Source organism: Camellia sinensis, chromosome 1 (assembly GCF_055761805.1).
Source record: "Camellia sinensis isolate YWXY chromosome 1, ASM5576180v1, whole genome shotgun sequence".
NCBI classification, from domain to species: domain Eukaryota; kingdom Viridiplantae; phylum Streptophyta; class Magnoliopsida; order Ericales; family Theaceae; genus Camellia; species Camellia sinensis.
Genome location: NC_138961.1, coordinates 202975726 through 202995321, shown reverse-complemented (window position 1 = coordinate 202995321; position 19596 = coordinate 202975726). Strand labels below are relative to the sequence as shown.

The following is a 19596-nucleotide window of genomic DNA, read 5'->3' as shown; positions in this document are numbered from 1 at the left end:
CAATAAGATGACATCGGCTCAAATCAAGGATCCAGCAACAGGATAACAAAACATCGGCTAGGGAGGACGACACTTGACTAAGCTGTACCACACCTTGGCTGGGGTGTGCCACATCTCGGCCTAGGCCATACCTGCCTGCGGACAAGGTTCACAAGGTGCAAAACATCTCGGCAATAAATGCCCGAGGTGAAGGTGGGGGTCGACCAAGGTCTCAAAACAGTTCTAAGTACAAGGGTTCAAAGGCGAACTAAGCTCAAGGCGACCTCGGCCACACACACACACACACACACACACACTAAGCAAAGAACAAAATCATGCAAGCAACTTTAAGCAAATCAAGGCAAGACAAAACCTTCAAATTAACATAACAAAGCAAGATCATGCAAGAATGTATGCAAGTATGACAAGAGTAAGGTGAGGGTTGTTACATTTCTCATACCCCATGAGTTCAAGGTGAAAATTAGCCTTATGCAAGAGATTAGAAAGAAATGGTACCTCAAGGAGCTAAGTTAATCAATTTGCTCAAGATCTCCTTCACCTCCTTCACTTCTCTTCTTTCTCTCTAGAACTCTCTCACACTCTCTTATCTCTCCCTCTTTTTGTCTAACACCAATACATATATAAATATAAATAAACAAAACAAAGATGTAAGCATCCATACCTAACTATGGAATATTGACTTCATTAACTTAGTTAATTCTATTAAATTAGAAATACACCTACAAAATGCTAACTGAACTCTTCCTTTCTAATTATGGAAAATTAGGCTCTAAGCACTTGGTCCACTAGTTAATTCATAACCTTACCATTTAACGAATCAGACAGGTCTTTTTCATAAGGAACGTATCTAATAGCAACCATGATGCACATAAATAAGCATATAGGGTGCAGATAAAGACACAAGTAATATTAACCATAAAAATAACAAATAAGTAAGAGGCAGGTGTTACAGAAACAAGCAATATCAAGGAATAAATTTTTCTCATGATCATCTAAAGAATCATAACTTATTTTAAGCACATTATGAATTTTCTCAGGAAAATGTGTTCTTAATTTTGCTAATGCACTTTCTCTCCACATCAATAGTTTCACCAGACAGAGAAGAGCCCAAGACTTCCAGAGCTAGCGGAAGGCCACCACAGTGGTGTATTACCCTTTTTGAGTGCTCCATGTAAGCTTCAATAGGTTTGTCTTGTCCAAAGGCATGCCGGCTGAAGAGACAAAATGCTTCATCATCATTCAATTCCTTAACCACATACGACTTGTACACTTCATCAGCCTTTAGCAATTGCACATGTCTAGTAGTTATCATAATCTTACTTCCTGGATGAAGCCAATCTCGCATCCCCAATAATGCTTTTACTTGGTCCAAATCATCAACATCATCAAGAACAACTAGAACTCTTTTACAGCACATAGCATCTTTAATCTTATTGATTCCCTCAGCAACACAGTATATTCTTTCCTTATTCCACTTCAGAATATCTGAAACAAGTTGTCTCTGCAAACAAACCAAACCATTAGGTTGTTTTGCAGTTTCTCTAATATTTGCAAGAAAACTGGTACCTTCAAATTTGTCTAAGTTTTGGTTATAAACAATTTTTGCAATGGTTGTCTTCCCTATTCCACCCATCCCACAGATCACCATTACGCTGACATTGTTCAACCCACCTTGGAACCACAGATTAATGTCTTTTACATGAGAATCTATTCCAGTTTGATAGGGGGTAACACTTAAGACCGTGAAATCCAATTTACTCACAATCTCCTAAACAATTATTTGGATAAACTTTGACTCATGCCTGCACATTGCGTTCAAAATAGAAACTAAACGAATTAAGCATGTCATGAACTGAGATGAGATGATAATTTTCGGGATTATTATAATTAAGAGAGTAAATTATACATCATAAAAGGTGGGGGGGAGGTTGTCTGCCTACTACCTCTCCCAAAACCTACAATAAATGGGAGCCTTGAGCGCTGGGAACAAACTTTTCTTTTCTTTTTAAAAGGTCTCCATGGTTAATTTAACCCTATAATTGCACCAGAAAGATCTTCCAGGAATTTTAGCATTTGGATTGGCGAAATGTTAGTGGTAAATTGCTACAAGATTTTAGGGGTTTGTAATGGCAGTAAGACAGGCTTGGATTAACCAGTCCAAGTCCAAATCCAACCAAGTATCTCAATGTAAAAGAGAACTTGTTTTTAATATAGAGGAAGGGAGAGAGAGAGAGAGAGAGACCGAGATCGACAGAGACGGAGAGACCGAGATAGACCGATCAACAGAGAGAGAGAGACCGAGATCGACGGAGATCGACAGAGAGAGACCGAGATCGATGGAGATCGACAGAGAGAGACCAAGATCAACGGAGATCGACAGGGAAGAGACAGAGATCGACAGAGAGAGACCAAGATCGACAGAGAGAGAGAGAAAAAAACCTACAACAGCGGCGGTGGTGATTTGCAGCGTTGGCGATGTGCGACGGTGGCGTGCGACGGTGGCCAGCAATGGTTGGGTGGTGAGCGGGGGTGAGGTTTGGTGGTGACTGTTCTGTGTGTGTGTGGGTGAGAGACAGAACAGAGAAACCGTTGGTGGTAACTGTTCAGTGGTTGTCCCAATTTGTTTATGAACCCTTTGAAATGTTACTCCTTTTGTGTTTATGAACACTTTGAAATGAACACTTTGAAATGTTACTCCTTTTATGAAATAATTTTTTTCATAAAATTTATACCTTTGTAAAAATGAAATTTATACTTTTTGTAAAAATGAAACTTACAAAATAAAACTTTCATGAAAATGAAATTTATACCTTTTCTGAAAATTTACATTTTTTCGTGGAAATAGTTACACCGTTTTTGAAAAGTTACTTCTTATGTGAAATAATTTTTTCCATAAAATTTACACTTTTTGTAAAAATAAAACTTACACATTTTGTAAAGTTACTTACATCTTTTGTGAAATAACTTACACTAATTCTGAAAAGTTACGCCTTTTGTGAAATAATTTCTTTTATAACATTTACACCTTTTGCTAAAACTTAGACATTTTTTGAAAATTTACACCTTTTCGTGGAAGTACTTAAACATATTTTGAAAAGTTACTTCTTTTGTGAAATAATTTTTTTATAAAATTTACACTTTTAGTGGAACTTACACTGAAAACAAAACTTAAGTTACTTATATCTATTGTGAAATAACTTATACAATTTTTGAAAAATTATCCCTTTTATGAAATAATTTATTTCATAAAATTTATACATTTTGCTAAAACTTACACTTTTTCTGAAAATGTACATTTTCGTAGAAATACTTACATCTTTTCTCAAAATTTATTCCTTTTGTGAAATAATTTTTTTCATAAAATTTATACCTTTTGTAAAAATGAAATTTATACCTTTTCTGAAAATTTACATTTTTTCGTGGAAATAGTTACACCGTTTCTGAAAAGTTACTCATTTTGTGAAATAATTTTTTCCATAAAATTTACACTTTTTGTAAAAATGAAACTTATACATTTTGTGAAGTTACTTACATCATTTATGAAATAACTTACACTAATTCTGAAAAGTTATGCCTTTTGTCAAATAATTTCTTTCATAACATTTACACCTTTTGCTAAAACTTAGACATTTTTTGAAAATTTACACCTTTTCATGGAAGTACTTAAACATTTTATGATTTTTTTTTTTCCACGAAAGATGTAAGTGACTTTAGAAAAGGTTTAAGTTTGGCTTTCACAAAAGGTGTAAGTTCCAAGAAAAAGTATAAATTTTATGACAAAAATTATTTCACAAAATGAGTAACTTTTCAAAAAAGGTGTAAGTATTTCCACAAAATGTGTAAATTTTATGAAAGAATTTTTTTTACATATGGTGTAACTTTTTAGAAAATGTGTAACTTGTTTCACAAAAGATGTAAGTATTATGTGTAAGTTTTCAAAAGTTACACCTTTGGTAAGTAATTTCACAAAAAGAGTAAGTGTTCACAAAAGGTGTAAGTAATTTCACAAAAGGCGTAAGTTTTCAAAAAAATGTGTAAGTTTTCAGAAAAGGTGTAAGTTTTCACAAAAGGCGTAAGTTTTCACAAAAGGCGTAAGTTTTCAAAAATCACTTACGCCTTTTTCTGAAATTACTTACGCCTTTTGTGAAAACTTACACATTTTCTGAGAACTTACACCTTTTTGTGACCATTTACACCTTTAGTCATATAATATATTATTTTATTAATTTACCTGGAAAGTGACCTGCTTAGCAGGTCACCAATGTGTAAGTTTTCAAATATTTTGATATAACCCAATACATAAAAATGTGTAAATGCAAAATAGAAAGGGTGTAAGTGCCTTGCATACCATATGCTAGGCACACCTAAGAAAAGTCCATATATCATATATAATATAGGTAAAGTAGAACTTTATGTTAGAATGCTCTAAAAAGCCTCCATGTGTCAATCTAGTTAATTGACATGTGTCATCCTTAATTGAGAGACTTTTATACTTTTAAAACTCTTCCTTTTCTCTTTTTATGGTATTTTCATTTTCCCTTTGTTAAATAAATGGTATATAACTCTCTCTATATTTTGCTTTGGATCTCAAAATTCTTGTATCTTTTTAATTTCTTCGTATCTTTCTTTCTTTGTGGTCTTTTTGTTAAAATAATGCTACAATTTTTCTTTAAAAGTTAATAAAGTTTTTGCTCCTAAAAATTTGTCTTTTTATTAATTTATGAATTGTTTCCCTATTATTATTATTATTATTGTGTGAAAAATTTTCCGACCACACTGCCAACTCAGTAATTCAACTGGAGAGTACTGGCAGAATAGATGGCACCTGACTGACCTGCAACAGAAATATAAGAATCCCGCGGTGGGGCACTCCGACGATCAAGTCAGTATATCTCTCAAAGATAATCAATTATTCAACTCACAAGCTTAAGCCTAAAAAGCATACCGTAGACCCATGGGGGTGCCTCTCTTTTATAGCCAACATAAACCTAGTCCCAATAGAAGCCTAACTTCTATGGACTCGGGATTACTACTAATCTTGGACTCCCAGTAAGATTAGGATAAACTCTCTAAGAGTTTTATTTTAATACAAACTGAAGTCTTCTCTCATTCTAGGACTCTTGTCCCTCATCCAGGTTGAGTTCCCTTTTCATTCTAGGACTTTTGCCCCTTATCCACTTATCTTGAATTCCGATATCTTCGGAGATAACCTCGGCCTTGTCGAGATCACCTCGGCGTCACGACCAGGACACGTGGCACCTTGGCTGACACGTCGGTGTCACCTTACCACGTGTTGGTACTCAGAAAATATATCCCCACAACTGCCCCCTAGGTTCTATTACCTCGGCATTCTGAGGTGATGGAACCTACACTATTCGTTCATCTGTGCCCCTCTGTCCGAGATCAAACTCGCCGACCTCAAAGTTCCCTGGACTTTACTGTCCACTGGTGTCAAGAATCAAGTTTCATGCTTTCCAAGCTGCTTGAAATCGCACCTCCTAGCCGAGGTTCTGGTTCCATTAATTCGTAAACTCCCAAGAGCTTTGCAACTACTCCACTCACACTCTCTGGTGAGTTCCCGATTTCCAGTCATCTATTTGACTCCGGCGATTTTCATATCGGCATTCATTTCACTTTGTAGGTTCATAAACTCTTTACTTGCTATTAAGCTCAATCTTTCATAACTCTTCTGAATCTGTTTACTTGCCATCTGCTAGTTTTGAATTGTTTGAATGCCTGGCACTGTTCTTGTCATATCCGTTTTCTATTGCTAGCATCGTGTCTGGGTCATTACTTTCTTGTTCTTCACATACTTACTTAGTGCCTGTACACTTGGCTTTATTCTTGAACTTTGTCGTCTTCTTGACTATTTTTCTCTTTTTTCATTCAATCCTCTGGCTTTTTCTCTTTCTAGCGCTTTTGCTTAAATCCGTCATTGTTCCAAGCTTTCAAGCTTCTACAACTGTCTTCGTTCCTCTCCTCTGGTGAAGCTTACGTCATTCTGTCATTGTCGTCAGACTTCGGCAATTCTCATTCCGGCTTCCCTCTTTCTAGTAAGCCACTGTTCCTCCTGGTTTTATTTCTTGTTGCTTTCCAAGAAGCTCTGCTTCATTGTTAATCACCATTGCTGTTTTACCCGTTGTTTCCAAATCATCTTCTTGAATACACACTGTTCACACATCTGTTGATTTCTGCCACTGTTCTTGGCTTGACACACTTGTGCAATCTTTTTGTCTTGATTTCCTGATAGCTTCATCACCATTCTTGATTACGAATTACATTCTTGTTTATGTTTTCTGTGTCTTTTTCCAGATTCTTGCTTTCAATCCTTGCCTTCAAACTCCGAGGTGCCAATCGCCGAGAAGAGCCTTGATCAAACTCTTCAAGAGATCGATGCTAAGCTCGAGGCCGAGAAGGCTGCTGAGAAGTCTTCCCAACTGTCTTCTATATCCTACCATTGATGGCGAGTAGTTTTGTTTCCTTCTTTTACTCCTTGTACCTTGTACTCTGTTCGTCTTTGTATGCTTTTAATCCGGCCGACGTGCCATTTTTGTAGTCTGAATAATTTATTTTTCAATATTCAGGCCGAAGTGCCTTCTTTCTTCTTTAAATGCGTTTCTCTGATTTCTTCTTTGAATGTATGTCTTTTTTTTTTCTGCTCTTGTATGATTCTATACTTAGAATAATTTGCATGTCTTCAAAGTACACCTTGACTGTGCAATCTCTTCGGGTAAAATACCTCTGTCACAACTTCTAATCTTGCTCATCTCGGCCTTGTCCTAACACTTGAAAATATTGTAACAAATATTTTCACAAGTGTTGCTTAGGACTTGTCACTTTCTCAACGTCTTCTATCAAGACTTCAGTTTTTCATATTTCAAGTTTTGACAACCTCGTAGTCTCGGCAAGTACGTAGATATTGCTTGAACTTGACTTTAACTTGTAAATTTTTCTCAAAAATTTCAACAAGTGTTTAACCATCATCCTTTATCATAACCTCAGCTTAACTTCAGCTTGTAAATTTTTCTTAAAATTTCAACAAGTGTTAAACCATCTTCCTTTATCATAACCTCGGTTTAATTATAACTTGTAAATTCACACAGAATTTCAATAAGTGTTAAATATCACATCGGTTTAACTTCAACTTGTAAATTCACACAGAATTTCAACAAGTGTTAAACATGACCTCGGTTTAACTTCAACTTGTAAATTCACACAAAATTTCAACAAGTGTTAAACATCATCTCGGTTTAACTTCAACTTGTAAATTCACACAGAATTTCAACAAGTGTTTAAATATCATATCGGCTTAACTTCAACTTGTAAATTCACAAAGAATTTCAACAAGTGTTAAACATCATCTTGGTTTAACTTCAACTTATAAATTCACACAGAATTTCAACAAGTGTTAAATATCACATCGGTTTAACTTCAACTTGTAAATTCACACAGAGTTTAACTTCAACTTGTAAATTCACACAGAATTTCAACAAGTGTTAAACATCATCTCGGTTTAACATCAACTTATAAATTCACACAGAATTTCAACAAGTGTTAAATATCACATCGGTTTAACTTCAACTTATAAATTCACACAGAATTTCAACAAGTGTTAAATATCATATCGGTTTAACTTCAACTTGTAAATTCACACAGAATTTCAACAAGTGTTAAATATCACATCAATTTAACTTCAACTTGTAAATTCACACAGAATTTCAACAAGTGTTAAATATCACATCAATTTAACTTCAACTTGTAAATTCACACAGAATTTCAACAAGTGTTAAACATGACCTCGGTTTAACTTCAACTTGTAAATTCACACAGAATTTCAACAAGTGTTTAAATATCACATCAGTTTAACTTCAACTTGTAAATTCACACAGAATTTCAACAAGTGTTAAGTATGACCTCGGTTTAACTTCAACTTGTAAATTCACACAGAATTTCAACAAGTGTTAAATATCACATCGGTTTAACTTCAACTTGTAAATTCACACAGAATTTCAACAAAGTGTTAAACATGACCTCAGTTTAACTTCAACTTGTAAATTCACACAGAATTTCAACAAGTGTTTAAATATCACATCGATTTAACTTCAACTTGTAAATTCACACAGAATTTCAACAAGTGTTAAATATGACCTCGGTTTAACTTCAACTTGTAAATTCACACAGAATTTCAACAAGTGTTAAACATCATCTCGGTTTAACCAACTTGTAAATTGCTACAAACTTCAACAAGTGGTAAACATCATATCGGTTTAACCAACCTGTAAATTGCTACAAATTTCAACAAGTGGTAAACATCATATCGGTTTAACCAACCTGTAAATTGCTACAAATTTTAACAAGTGGTAAACATCATCTCGGTTTAACCAACTTGTAAATTGCTACAAATTTCAACAAGTGGTAAACATCATATCGGTTTAACCAACTTGTAAATTGCTACAAATTTCAACAAGTGGTAAACATATTTTTCTTCTCTCTGCCCCCTGCATGGCTTCCACATACTTCTTTGCGAACCTTATAAAAGGTCTTCAACCTGGCTAACTGCAGTCCAACCTTGTGTGTTTTCTTTTTTATCTTCTGGGATCTGAGATTTGCTCACTGAGCTCTTCTCTTTTCAGACTTAAGTGCCGAGATCTTGTCTGCTAGAATCTTGGATCTGCTCACTTAGGTTGAGCTCTTCTCTCCGCGGACCTACTCATCTAGGCCGAGATCATGTCTTCTAGGATCCAGGATCTGGAATCCGGGATCTGCTCACTTAGGTTGAGCTCTCGTCTTCTTGGGCCTACTTGTCTAGGCTGAGATCATGTCTTCTCGGATCCAGGATCCAGGATCTGGAATCCGGGATCTGCTCACTCAGGGTGAGTTCTTCTATACTTGAATGTTATCTTCTTGGGAGCGCTCATGCCCCTTGTCTTTGCATCCCTTCTGGAAGGGTCTTCGTTCCTCCGCAGGTATCTATCCTTCCATACCTGGAGGTCATCTTCGTTGTAGTATCCGCTTCGATCTGTTGTCTTTGGTGCGTCACCTTCCTGGCCGGCGTCTTTCACTCCGTGACTCTGGTCACGAGTTTCTGTGTTGCTATTGTCCCTTTTAACGTCGAGGTTGATAAATCTCCATTCCCAGCAGGAGCATTGTCTCCAGTCTGATCCTTCTGTCCGTCATTGGCCATCTATTCTTCTTTCTTTCCCACAGACGGCACCAAATTGTGTGGGAAATTTTCCGACCACACTGCCAACTCAGTAATTCAACTGGAGAGCACTGGCAGAATAGATGGCACCTGACTGACCTGTAACAGAAATATAAGAATCCCGCGGTGGTTTGTCCACCCGGGGGCACTCCGACGATCAAGTCAGTATATCTCTCAAAGATAATCAATTATTCAACTCACAAGCTTAAGCCTAAAAAGCATACCTTAGACCCATGGGGGTGCCTCTCTTTTATAGCCAACATAAACCTAGTCCCAATAGAAGCCTAACTTCTATGGACTCGGGATTACTGCTAATCTTGGACTCCTAGTAAGATTAGGATAAACTCTCTAAGAGTCTTATCTTAATACAAACTGAAGTCTTCTCTCATTCTAGGACTCTTGTCCCTCATCCATTTATCTTGGATTCCGATATCTTCAGAGATAACCTCGGCCAGGTTGAGTTCCCTTTTCATTCTAGGACTCTTGTCCCTTATCCATTTATCTTGGATTCCGATATCTTCGGAGATAACCTCGGCCTTGTCGAGATCACCTCGGCGTCACGACTAGGACACGTGGCACCTCAGCTGACACGTCGGTGTCACCTTACCACGTGTTGATACTCAAAAAATATATCCCCACAATTATTATTATTATTGTTATCTCCATATATGTGAGATTATATTTGTAGCATAAATTTTGACTAATTTAATATTATTTATTTCAATTGATCAAATTCTTTAACAATTGATTATTAATGGATATTATAAATTTAAAACTCTGACAACTCTTTAAGCTGTCAAAATTTATAAAGTATTGCTTTTGTATTAAGTTGGGGTAAAATTTTGTTATTGTTTGTTGACCTTATGAGGTTTATTATAGTTCATCATAGAAGATTCCAAAAATAATATATGGGTTGATTCGGTTTGGGTTGACACTAAATTTAGAACCAACTCAATCATGATCGATTCTAAATTTTTAAACTCAAAACCAAACCAATGTTAAGGTTATATAAAAAATTAAAATTTATTTACTTACCAATAAAATATTTTCAAACTTAGTTTAATTCTAATTTTAATTATAATATTCTCTTTTATTTTATTTATTTATTTAAATGAGAAGCACTCCCTCCTTTTTTGAATTCCTTTGTCACATATATAGTATTGTTGGCTTTTTGGCTTTTCGAAGGGTGTTTTTGTGAATGTGAGCGTGCCAGCAAGGATCAATTAGTCCTTACAGAAATTGTGATTGCCAACCAATTATCAGACGATTGTGTTTTAGTTCTTTTCAGCCTCAATGAAGAGGACTTTTACTGGTGGCTTGACTTAGGAGAAATTAAGAGAGAAAACAGTAATATGAAGAACAATTGAAGTATTTCATAAAAATGAACACTTACAATGGTCCGAACTCAGCCTCGGAGAGGTTTACAACAGCAATCTACTTGAATCTACTTGAAGCTACTCCTATGAATCGAAGTGCAGTGCGGGTATTTAAAGTGCAGGTATTTAAAGAACAGGTATTTAAAGACTGGAAATGTAAATGACTGGAAAAGAAAATATATGAAGTAAATGACTGGTTTGTATGATCTGAGTCCGTCCGTCTTTCTGGGGGCTGCCCTGCTATTTATACTCGTCAGTGATGACCTTCGAACTGCACTTCGAACCGTCGAACTGCTCCTCCATGATCGCTGATCATGCTTCCTTACAAGTAGCTCCATTACGCCATTACTGGCAGTTGAGCTTCCCTCTTGTACTTGGATTTGAATATGAGTAACCGTTGAAGACACGTCATCTTGCATCCCGTTATTTGATCTAGTGTTACTCAGATCATGTGAGGACCAATATTTATTGCCACGTGTACGATCAGGATTAAAGGCTTGAATAACCTTCCTTTATTACCCTTACTATGCCACGTGTCGAACTGTAACTGGCTTTTACAAAATATGTAGCCAACATTACCCCCCGCACTAATATACCCAATACTTGGTGATATTAGTGGATTGCAGTTTTCCCGCGCTTCTAGAACGTGTATGGAGTCCATATTCTGGAAACACAACCGTCATCCATTTGGAGATCATCTGCATTAACTCGTCGAACATCCCAATACCTTAGTATTCGAACAGGCTATGGCTGCATCAACTTCCCTTTCTATTGATCAAGCATATGAAGAGCCTTTGAGTGATGTTGTTTCCCCTCGAAAGAACCTCCACGCATTCATTAGCCACCTTTACCCGCCCTTCTATATTCAGGTAATGGAGGCTTTTGCAGATTATAAACCTTTGGACTATGAACACATTGCCTTTAATCCCTTGGTTTACAAACTTACAGATACAAAGAGTTCTTCCCCTAAGCTCCCTTTGTATTCTGACCGAACTACCCTCGAGCCTTTGCTTCGACAAGTTGCAAATATGGAGCTAGGAAACTCTTCTTCACAGACCTCTGCATGGGATGAAACTGTGATCTCTTCATTCTCTGGGGCTTCTGGCTGGACAAGCTGGTCAACTCCTGAGACTTATGATTTAAGGGAGCGAGTCAATCACCATTTTGTTGAGTTTACTGACCCCTTGGAGTTTCCCTCCTACGCTCGAAGCTCAGTGGTCTACCCTTACGTGCCCATTGACCTTCGACGTAGCTTGGAGGAGAATCTGCTTGTGGCTTGGTATACTTCTTCCATGCCTACGAAGATAATGTACCCTGCCTAGCGTCCAGAAGAAGCACAAGGGTACACCCCTTCATTTTTAGCCAAAAAGGCGAAGATTTGTTCTTCTGATTGGCTTGACTACATTAATACCTTTGTTCCTTCTGCTCCCGTGCCATCTCCCATAATAGAAGCATCCACACCTTCTTCTGCATCTGCATCTTCTGAGATAGAAACACCTGCTCCTTCCCCTTTGTCTTCTGAAGCAGAATCATCTTCTCCTTCTCCTCCTCCCATCCTTTCCTGGACAGAAAAAATAAGACTTGCCCTTCCAATGGACAAAGTCTTTCCACCTTACCAACCTCCGTCACCCCCTTCTCCAGCCGAGCGAAAGCAAGCTCAACTTTTGCTCGCGGCTTTCTCCCATCTGCCCTTCAATGTTCTTGAGGATGACATTCCTCTTAAGAACTTTCAATGGGCTTGTGATATCTTGACTAGAGGTCATGTTCTCAACCCTATTGCCCAGGCAGAGCTTCATTTGTTTTTGGACCAGCTCCCAGTGCTCCTCTACTGGCATCGAAATTCTAAGATCACCATCCAAAATCTGGATCAACTCTTATCTCTCCGAATTCATGCCCAATATGAAGCAGAGAATTTTATCGAAGAGTTCGATGACTTCAGGAATAAAGATTCTGCATACTGGGATGATTTGGTTATAGATGAATTGGAACAAAAATCAAGGGAAGAGGCCTTCGAAGCAAAGGCTGAAGAACTCTATTATGAAGTGAGAGCTCATCAACTTATGCAATCAACTTTAGAAGAGATAGAAGAAATAATAAAGAAAGAACAGAAATTTATTGACCATTGCTGGACAAAATTTCATGACCTTGTTATTTATTCTATTCCTTATTTTTATGAGCTTGAATTTGTACCCAGATAGAGTTACTTAATGTAATCATCTTGGCTTTAATATAAACAAAGTCTTTCTGTACTCAACACTGTTTGACTCTATTTCCTTTCATCTCTAAAAGCTAACTCATAACTTCGAATTAAACAATCTCATCCTTCGAATCAACTGTTTAATGAAGAACTAAAAGAACCAATCATGTCTTTGTCCAATTCATGGAGTAAAATTGACAATTCTGGCAGATATTAGTTTAGTACTTCGATTTCAATGACTTTACTTTTTCAACACTAACTGTAACCAATATATGGTCATGGTTGATATAGCCAATCAATTTTAAACTGATCTCTTTTGGCTTCGAAGGGCAACCTATGGCAATTCCCACTTGCTCATACAGAAACCAATGATTGGTCTTGGATGTTTCGAACAGTGTCCCTCTTCCTTAAAGAGTCATTTTGACTGATAACCTTCAAACGGGTCTTTGGATTTTTTGAAGTAGACCAATACTTTGAGCATTCAGGCATTTTTAAGCATGTAGTATGCTCTGAACAGCGCTTCTCATACTCAGAGAATACTAGGGTTTGCTCCGAAGGTCGTTACTTTGATTTATAACTCCTAAATAGACCCATAATCAAGCAATTTAGCACCTTTAAGCAGATACTAGGCTTCGAAGCTGACTTATGTATTTCGAAGCCGTTGTTATTTGATTTTTTGACGCCAAGATCTTGTTTTCGAAGCCAAATATTTCATTTCGAAGCTGGCCCCAATCCCCGGAATAAGCTCTTCCCTCCAAAACTATCAATTTGGAAGAAATTCCTCGCATTCGTACTTTTTGTACTTAACGACTTACGGGGTATAATTTCGGACACAAAGGTTTTAAAACCCTCTCGTTTTGTGTTCCGAAATCTCTTGCCTTTTACAAACCCTTCTTTCTACTGGTTCCTCTTTGCTTTGGTCTTCATCTTCTGAAGAGTGTATCATCAATGGCTTCTTCTTCACAAAAGGTGCCAGCCCCAGAGCGCGTAGGCTCATCTTTAGCTTTGAAAAGGCTTATTGACGCAGAATGTGAGAAGTACAAGGCTGGAGAGAAAAGCGCCATCGATGGGCGTATCTTCGTCCCTCGTCATCATGAGCAACAGAACTACGTGCTCGGACCAATTTTCAAGGAAGTCCTTACTGAGCTCCCAACCTTTTATCCGCGTCTGGTGGACCAACGTCTCCTTTATGAAGGTGGCCTTGACTGGAAGAACTGGAAAAGCAATCGTCCTCATCGATGCTGGCCCACGATAAGACCGGAATGGCAAGAATGGTATGATCGGATCATTCCTGCTAAGACACTGGATCTCCAGGAGCTCTGCCTCCTCGATGCCCTTCGACTATCTAGGGTAACTATCTCTGAGGACCCTTTCCTAGTTCCTACTGCTTTGTGCTTTTGGAACCCCGTCTTCAATTTCTTTCAATTCAGATGTGGGATGATGGCCCCCACTGTTCTTGATATTTGCCATCTATTAGGAGTATCTCCCATTGGTACCCCCATAACACCAGATTTTCCTGACTTAGCAGTCCCTTTCTCCCTCCCCTCTCTTAATTCATCTTACAGTGATTTTGTTAGAGCTGAGAACAAAAGAGTGGGTCCAGTAACTGATAGGGAATTCTTTTCCTTTTTATTATATTGGCTTTGCAAATTTTTATTCTGCACCTCCTCCCAAAGAATCATGCCTGAATTTGCTCCTATTGCCAAAGCCTTGGTTTTGCAGAAAAAAGTGGCCTTAGCCCCATACATTCTGGGTCATGTATACAGAGTTTGTTCCCTCTTTTGTGAGAAACCTTTAGATGCTAGTCAAGGGGGACCATTTTGGATCCTTCAGCTTTGGCTCTTTGCCTATTTTACTGAACTACAATCCAAATGCCTTAAATTTTCTGGGCTACACTCTCTCACTCATGGCATAAAACTAGCCAATGCTTCACTTTATCCAGCTACTTTTTCCTTTTATTTCTCCTTCTTTCATCAACTACCAGCTGCTCTTCCTGATCACCGTTTCCGTCCCTTCGAAGCTAGCATAGGTCCAGCCTGGTTGAATCACTTCCTTAGTGACAGGCTCTGTGCCTTGCCTATTCACAAAGATATGTGGGCTTCCCTACTGATCCCTAGAGAACTGTTTATTGGGACCACCAACCCCAGAGCCTATAAATGCATAGCTGAGCCTTATTGTCCTGCTCAATTTGCTAGACAATTTGGCCTCACACAAGGAGTTCCAATACCTCTATGCAGCAACACCAACCTAACTCTGACCAAGAGAGATTTGAAGGTTCGAAAGTCAAGGCTAGAAGAGGCAACCTTCAAGTTTATGGATGATCTGGCCACTTTTGAGTATATCCCTTTCATACCTCACGGCTCCTTTTTGAAGAGATATCAGAGTTGGTGGGTGAGTAATATGGAAGTTTATTTAGTTGAAGGTAATCAGAAACAAAAGAAACAGAGACTGCTTGAACCTTTGATGAGAAGAAAAAAGGCGATTGATTTGCCCCAAGAAGAAACAACCATTAGGAAAGTAGAGGAGGAGATTATTTTTAAGGGATCCGAACCTCAGGCTAAAGGAGCTGAGAAAACAATTGAGGGGCAGACAAAGCCAATTCAAAGAAAAAGGAGAAGAAAGATTACTGTCTCTCCTTCTGAGTTTGATATCTCCCCTTCCAGCTTTAATGAGGATTCTGATTCGGAGACAATTGCCCAAGCCATAGGAAAGAGAAGAAAAATGACTGCTTCAACTACTGCTTTGGTTGAAGATCCCCTTCATGAGACAGCCACCAAGGCCGTGGAACAAGAACATTCCAAAGCCATAGTCGTCTTTGAAAGGGCTGAGAAAAGACGGCAACAACAAATTTTAAGAGAGAGAGCTGCTGCTGCCAATGCATTGCAAAGGGAACTAGCCAGAAAACAACGGTCTGCTGGACACTATTCTCTCCGCAATTCTCCCATCAGTACCAGTGCCTCTAGGACAAGTAATTTCTCTCATACCTCTGCTGTTTTTTGCTTTGTCAGCTTATGGTATTGAAGTTTAACAATGTTCTGCATTTCTTCCTTTTGCAGCGACAACTACTGCACTCACCTTTCCAATAAGGCCTTCCTCAATTTCGGTTGAGGTTGATCAAATGCAGAAAGTCAGGGTTGTTCAAATCGTACTTCCATCTCCAAAGCCTATATTTGGCGTACCTTCTTTAAGTCCCAGTATTCCTGCCTCTCTCTTTCTTGGATTAAAGCCATACCTCCCTTTTTTGGCTCGTAACCTACCTCAATCTATTTTTCCTTCGAGCCTTGCTCTTTCTTCATCCTTTGTAGAAAATCCAACTGCTACTCCATTCCCAATGGCAGTTGATTCTTCCACAGAAGACACTGGTAGCCCTTCAATTCATGGTTCATCACCAATGCCCACTTCCAGTCCCTCTTCTCTTGATTTGCTGGTGGCCAAGACCATAGAGGCTGCCAAAGATGCTCCATCCGTTTCTCCCATCCCTATGCAGCCCTTTGCGTCTTCCACCACAACACTCTCTATGCCCTTAATGTCAAGGGATGAGGTAGACATTTTTGAAGGAAGACTAGCTAGTCTCTTTGACATACCTTCTACCTCCCCCACCTCTACTGCTGAAGCTGAGCCATTAGCCTTGGCTAACTCCTTATTGGAAATCTTCGAGAGTTCTCCTTCCTCCAGTAACAAGCCTTTTGTACCTTCAGTAGATTTGGATACATGCTTGCAACTGCTGACTTCCTTTTCAAGGATTCCCTTCGAGGCTCTACAATGGCCTATCATCAGGAATGGGTTCCTTCAATGCTGTAACATTGCTGAGCAGTCTGCCATGAGTGTCTCAAGTCATCTATCTCAGGCTGCAGCTACTATTGATTTTTATCTTAACATTTGCCATGCTGCTAAGGCTGCGGATGATAAGCTGGCTAAGGACCAGAGTTTTGTTTCTCAAGTGCATACCGAAGTATCATCTCTGAAAGAACAACACTCTTCTGCCTCCCACTTTCGAGTCCAACTTCTGGAGAAGAAAGCTCAGCTCGAAGAGGAGTTAGCCGCAGTAAACCAAGCCTTGGTTCGAACTGATAAGAAACTGCACATCACCAATCAAGGGCTGGCTAATCGAAAAGAAGACATGGCTGCGGCTATCCAATTATTTCCTTCCCTTAGCAATAGGAAAGCTATTGTACAAAAACAACTAAAGCATTGTAATGATTTTTGGGCCAATTTGTGGCACAATGTACTTAATTCTTTATGAAAGCACAATATTTTGAATATTACTTGAACAAGCTTGTGTTTTTGCATATGGTGTTCACTCTATCCCTTGTGTTTCCCAAATGGTTGGAAAATAAGGTTTTAAATATCTGCCATTAATCTTTTTGGGATGTACATAACCATTCAAATTTCTTAAATGGTATGCTCCAAAAGGCAGAACCCTATGAATTTGATATGGTCCTTCCCAGTTAGGTGACCACTTGCCAAACTTGTGGCTTTTAATCCCAATTGGGAGTATTGTCTTCCATACCAAATCTCCTTCATCAAAGCCAATGTGTTTGACTTTCTTATTATAATTCTTGGCTGCTTTCTTCTTTTGGAAAAGAATGCTATTTAATGCCAAAATTCTGGCTTCATCTATGCCTTCTAATTCTAAGCACATACTTTGATGGTATTGTTCAGGATTCAACTGATCTTGACATCTTACTCTCAAAGTTTTAACATTAATCTCTACTGGTAAGACTGCATCGTGTCCATACACCAAGGCATAGGGAGTGACTCCTGTGCTTGACCTTGGTGAGGTTCTATATGCCCACAGAACATCCAATAACAGGTTATGCCAATCCCTAGGATTGTCATCCACAACCTTTTGTATTCCTTTTTTCAAGGATTTATTGGATGACTCAGCTTGACCATTAGCTTGTGCATAATAGGGTGTGGAATTAACAAGACTAATTCCAAATTCTGCCACAAAAGACTTCACCATCTTCCCATCAAACACAGTTCCATTATCAACTGTTATGGTTTGCGGGATGCCAAATCTATGGATCAAATCTTTAATAAAACCAATAACCTCTGTTTGGTCTATAGCCTTGTATGGCTTAGCTTCGACCCATTTAGTGAAGTAGTCAGTGGCCACTAAAATGAAACAATGATGCTTCGAAGAAGGTGGGTGTATTTTTCCCATCATATCCATGGCCCACCCTCTGAATGGCCAAGGCTTCACTACTGCATGTAGGTCAGTTATGGGCACGTGCCTTATTGTGCCATGCTTTTGACATGCCTGACACCCCTTTGCATATTCTATGCAGTCTTTAAGGATGGTTGGCCAATAATAGGAATGCCTTCGAAGCAACCACCTCATTTTTACACCAGGTTGATGAGCACCGCAGATGCCTTCATGAACCTCAGCCATGGCTGTTAATGCTTCTTTCGGGCCTAGACATTCTAACAATAAGCCATCTCCCCCCCTTTTGTAGAGAGCATTACCATATATTATATATTGCATAGACTGCAACTTAACTTTTCTACTGGCCTTCGAAGATGGACCAGCCAAGTACTGCATTATTGGATGCCTCCAGTCTTGTTCTTGTAAGTCATTATGATTGACTTCCAAGATCACATTCCTTTTATTCAAAGGTTGTATTAATCTCTGATATGTTGTTTGGCTTATGTCCCTTTGGGTATTATCCCTTCCCTTGAAGTTCGAAGCCTTTTGAGCCACATCATTGGCTCTATTGTTCAAGAATCTTGGAACATGGGTTACATTTGCTATTTGAAACTGAGAAAGCAAATGTAATACAACAACATAATATGGCAGGATACTTATGCTTTGACACTTGAAAATTCCTTTCACTTGGTTAACCACCAATTGAGAATCTCCAAATATGTCAACTGCATGTACTTGTAATCCAATAAGAATCTCTAGTCCCACAATTAAGGCTTCATATTCAGCCTGGTTATTGGAACAGGTAGCTTCATCCACTCTAAAACCATGGGTAGTTTCTGTCCCCTGTGGAGACTTGATTACAATACCAATTCCAATTAACCCATTTGCTTTCGACCCATCGAACCACATTTGCCATGGCTCAACACTGGTCATACCAAGTTCCATTATCTCCTGACTCTCTGTTTGAGATGGATGATCTGCCAAGAAATTGGCTAAGACCTGCCCTTTTACTGCCCTTTGAGGGACATATTCTAGATGAAATTCTGATAAGGCAAGCATCCATTTGCCAATTCTTCCCCTCAACATTGGTCTAGATAACATATATTTAACCAAATCTGTGGTTGCAATTACCAAGACAGTTGTAGGTAAAAGATAGTATCTCAATTTCATTGCAGCAAAATACAAAGCAAGGCACAGCTTTTCAACAGCTGAGTATTTACATTCACAAGAATTTAAAAACCTACTAAGGTAATAAACAGCTTGCTCCTTGCCTTCTACATTGTCTTGGGCCAAGAAAGCTCCCAATGAATCTTCTGCTGCAGCTATGTACAACTTCAAGGGGTTGTTACCCTTTGGTGGCATCAGCACTGGGGGGTTAGCCAAGTAGGCCTTGATACCTTCGAAAGCAATTTGATGCTCTGCTGTCCACACAAATTCCTCTTCATCTTTCAGCCTTAACAAGGAAGAAAATACTTTAGTTTTCCCTGCAGTGTTAGAAATGAACCTTCGAAGAAAGTTAACCTGCCCAAGGAACCTTTGTAATTCTTTCTTACTTGATGGGGGTTTGGCTTCAATGATTGCTTTGGCTTTATTCTGATCAATCTGTATTCCTTTCTTGTGAACAACATAGCCCAAGAAATTTCCAGATGATACACCAAAAGCACATTTAAGA

At 38.5% G+C, this 19596-nt stretch overlaps 1 protein-coding gene across 1 annotated transcript; it reads right to left on the bottom strand.

Annotated features, from left to right (window-relative positions):
• Nucleotides 1-1033: 1033 nt before the first annotated feature.
• Nucleotides 1034-1648, bottom strand: LOC114301128 (disease resistance protein RPV1-like). The gene has a single exon (XM_082918976.1). It carries the CDS (start codon nucleotides 1646-1648, stop codon nucleotides 1034-1036), a length of 615 nt encoding a protein of 204 aa, XP_082775102.1.
• Nucleotides 1649-19596: the final 17948 nt, after the last annotated feature.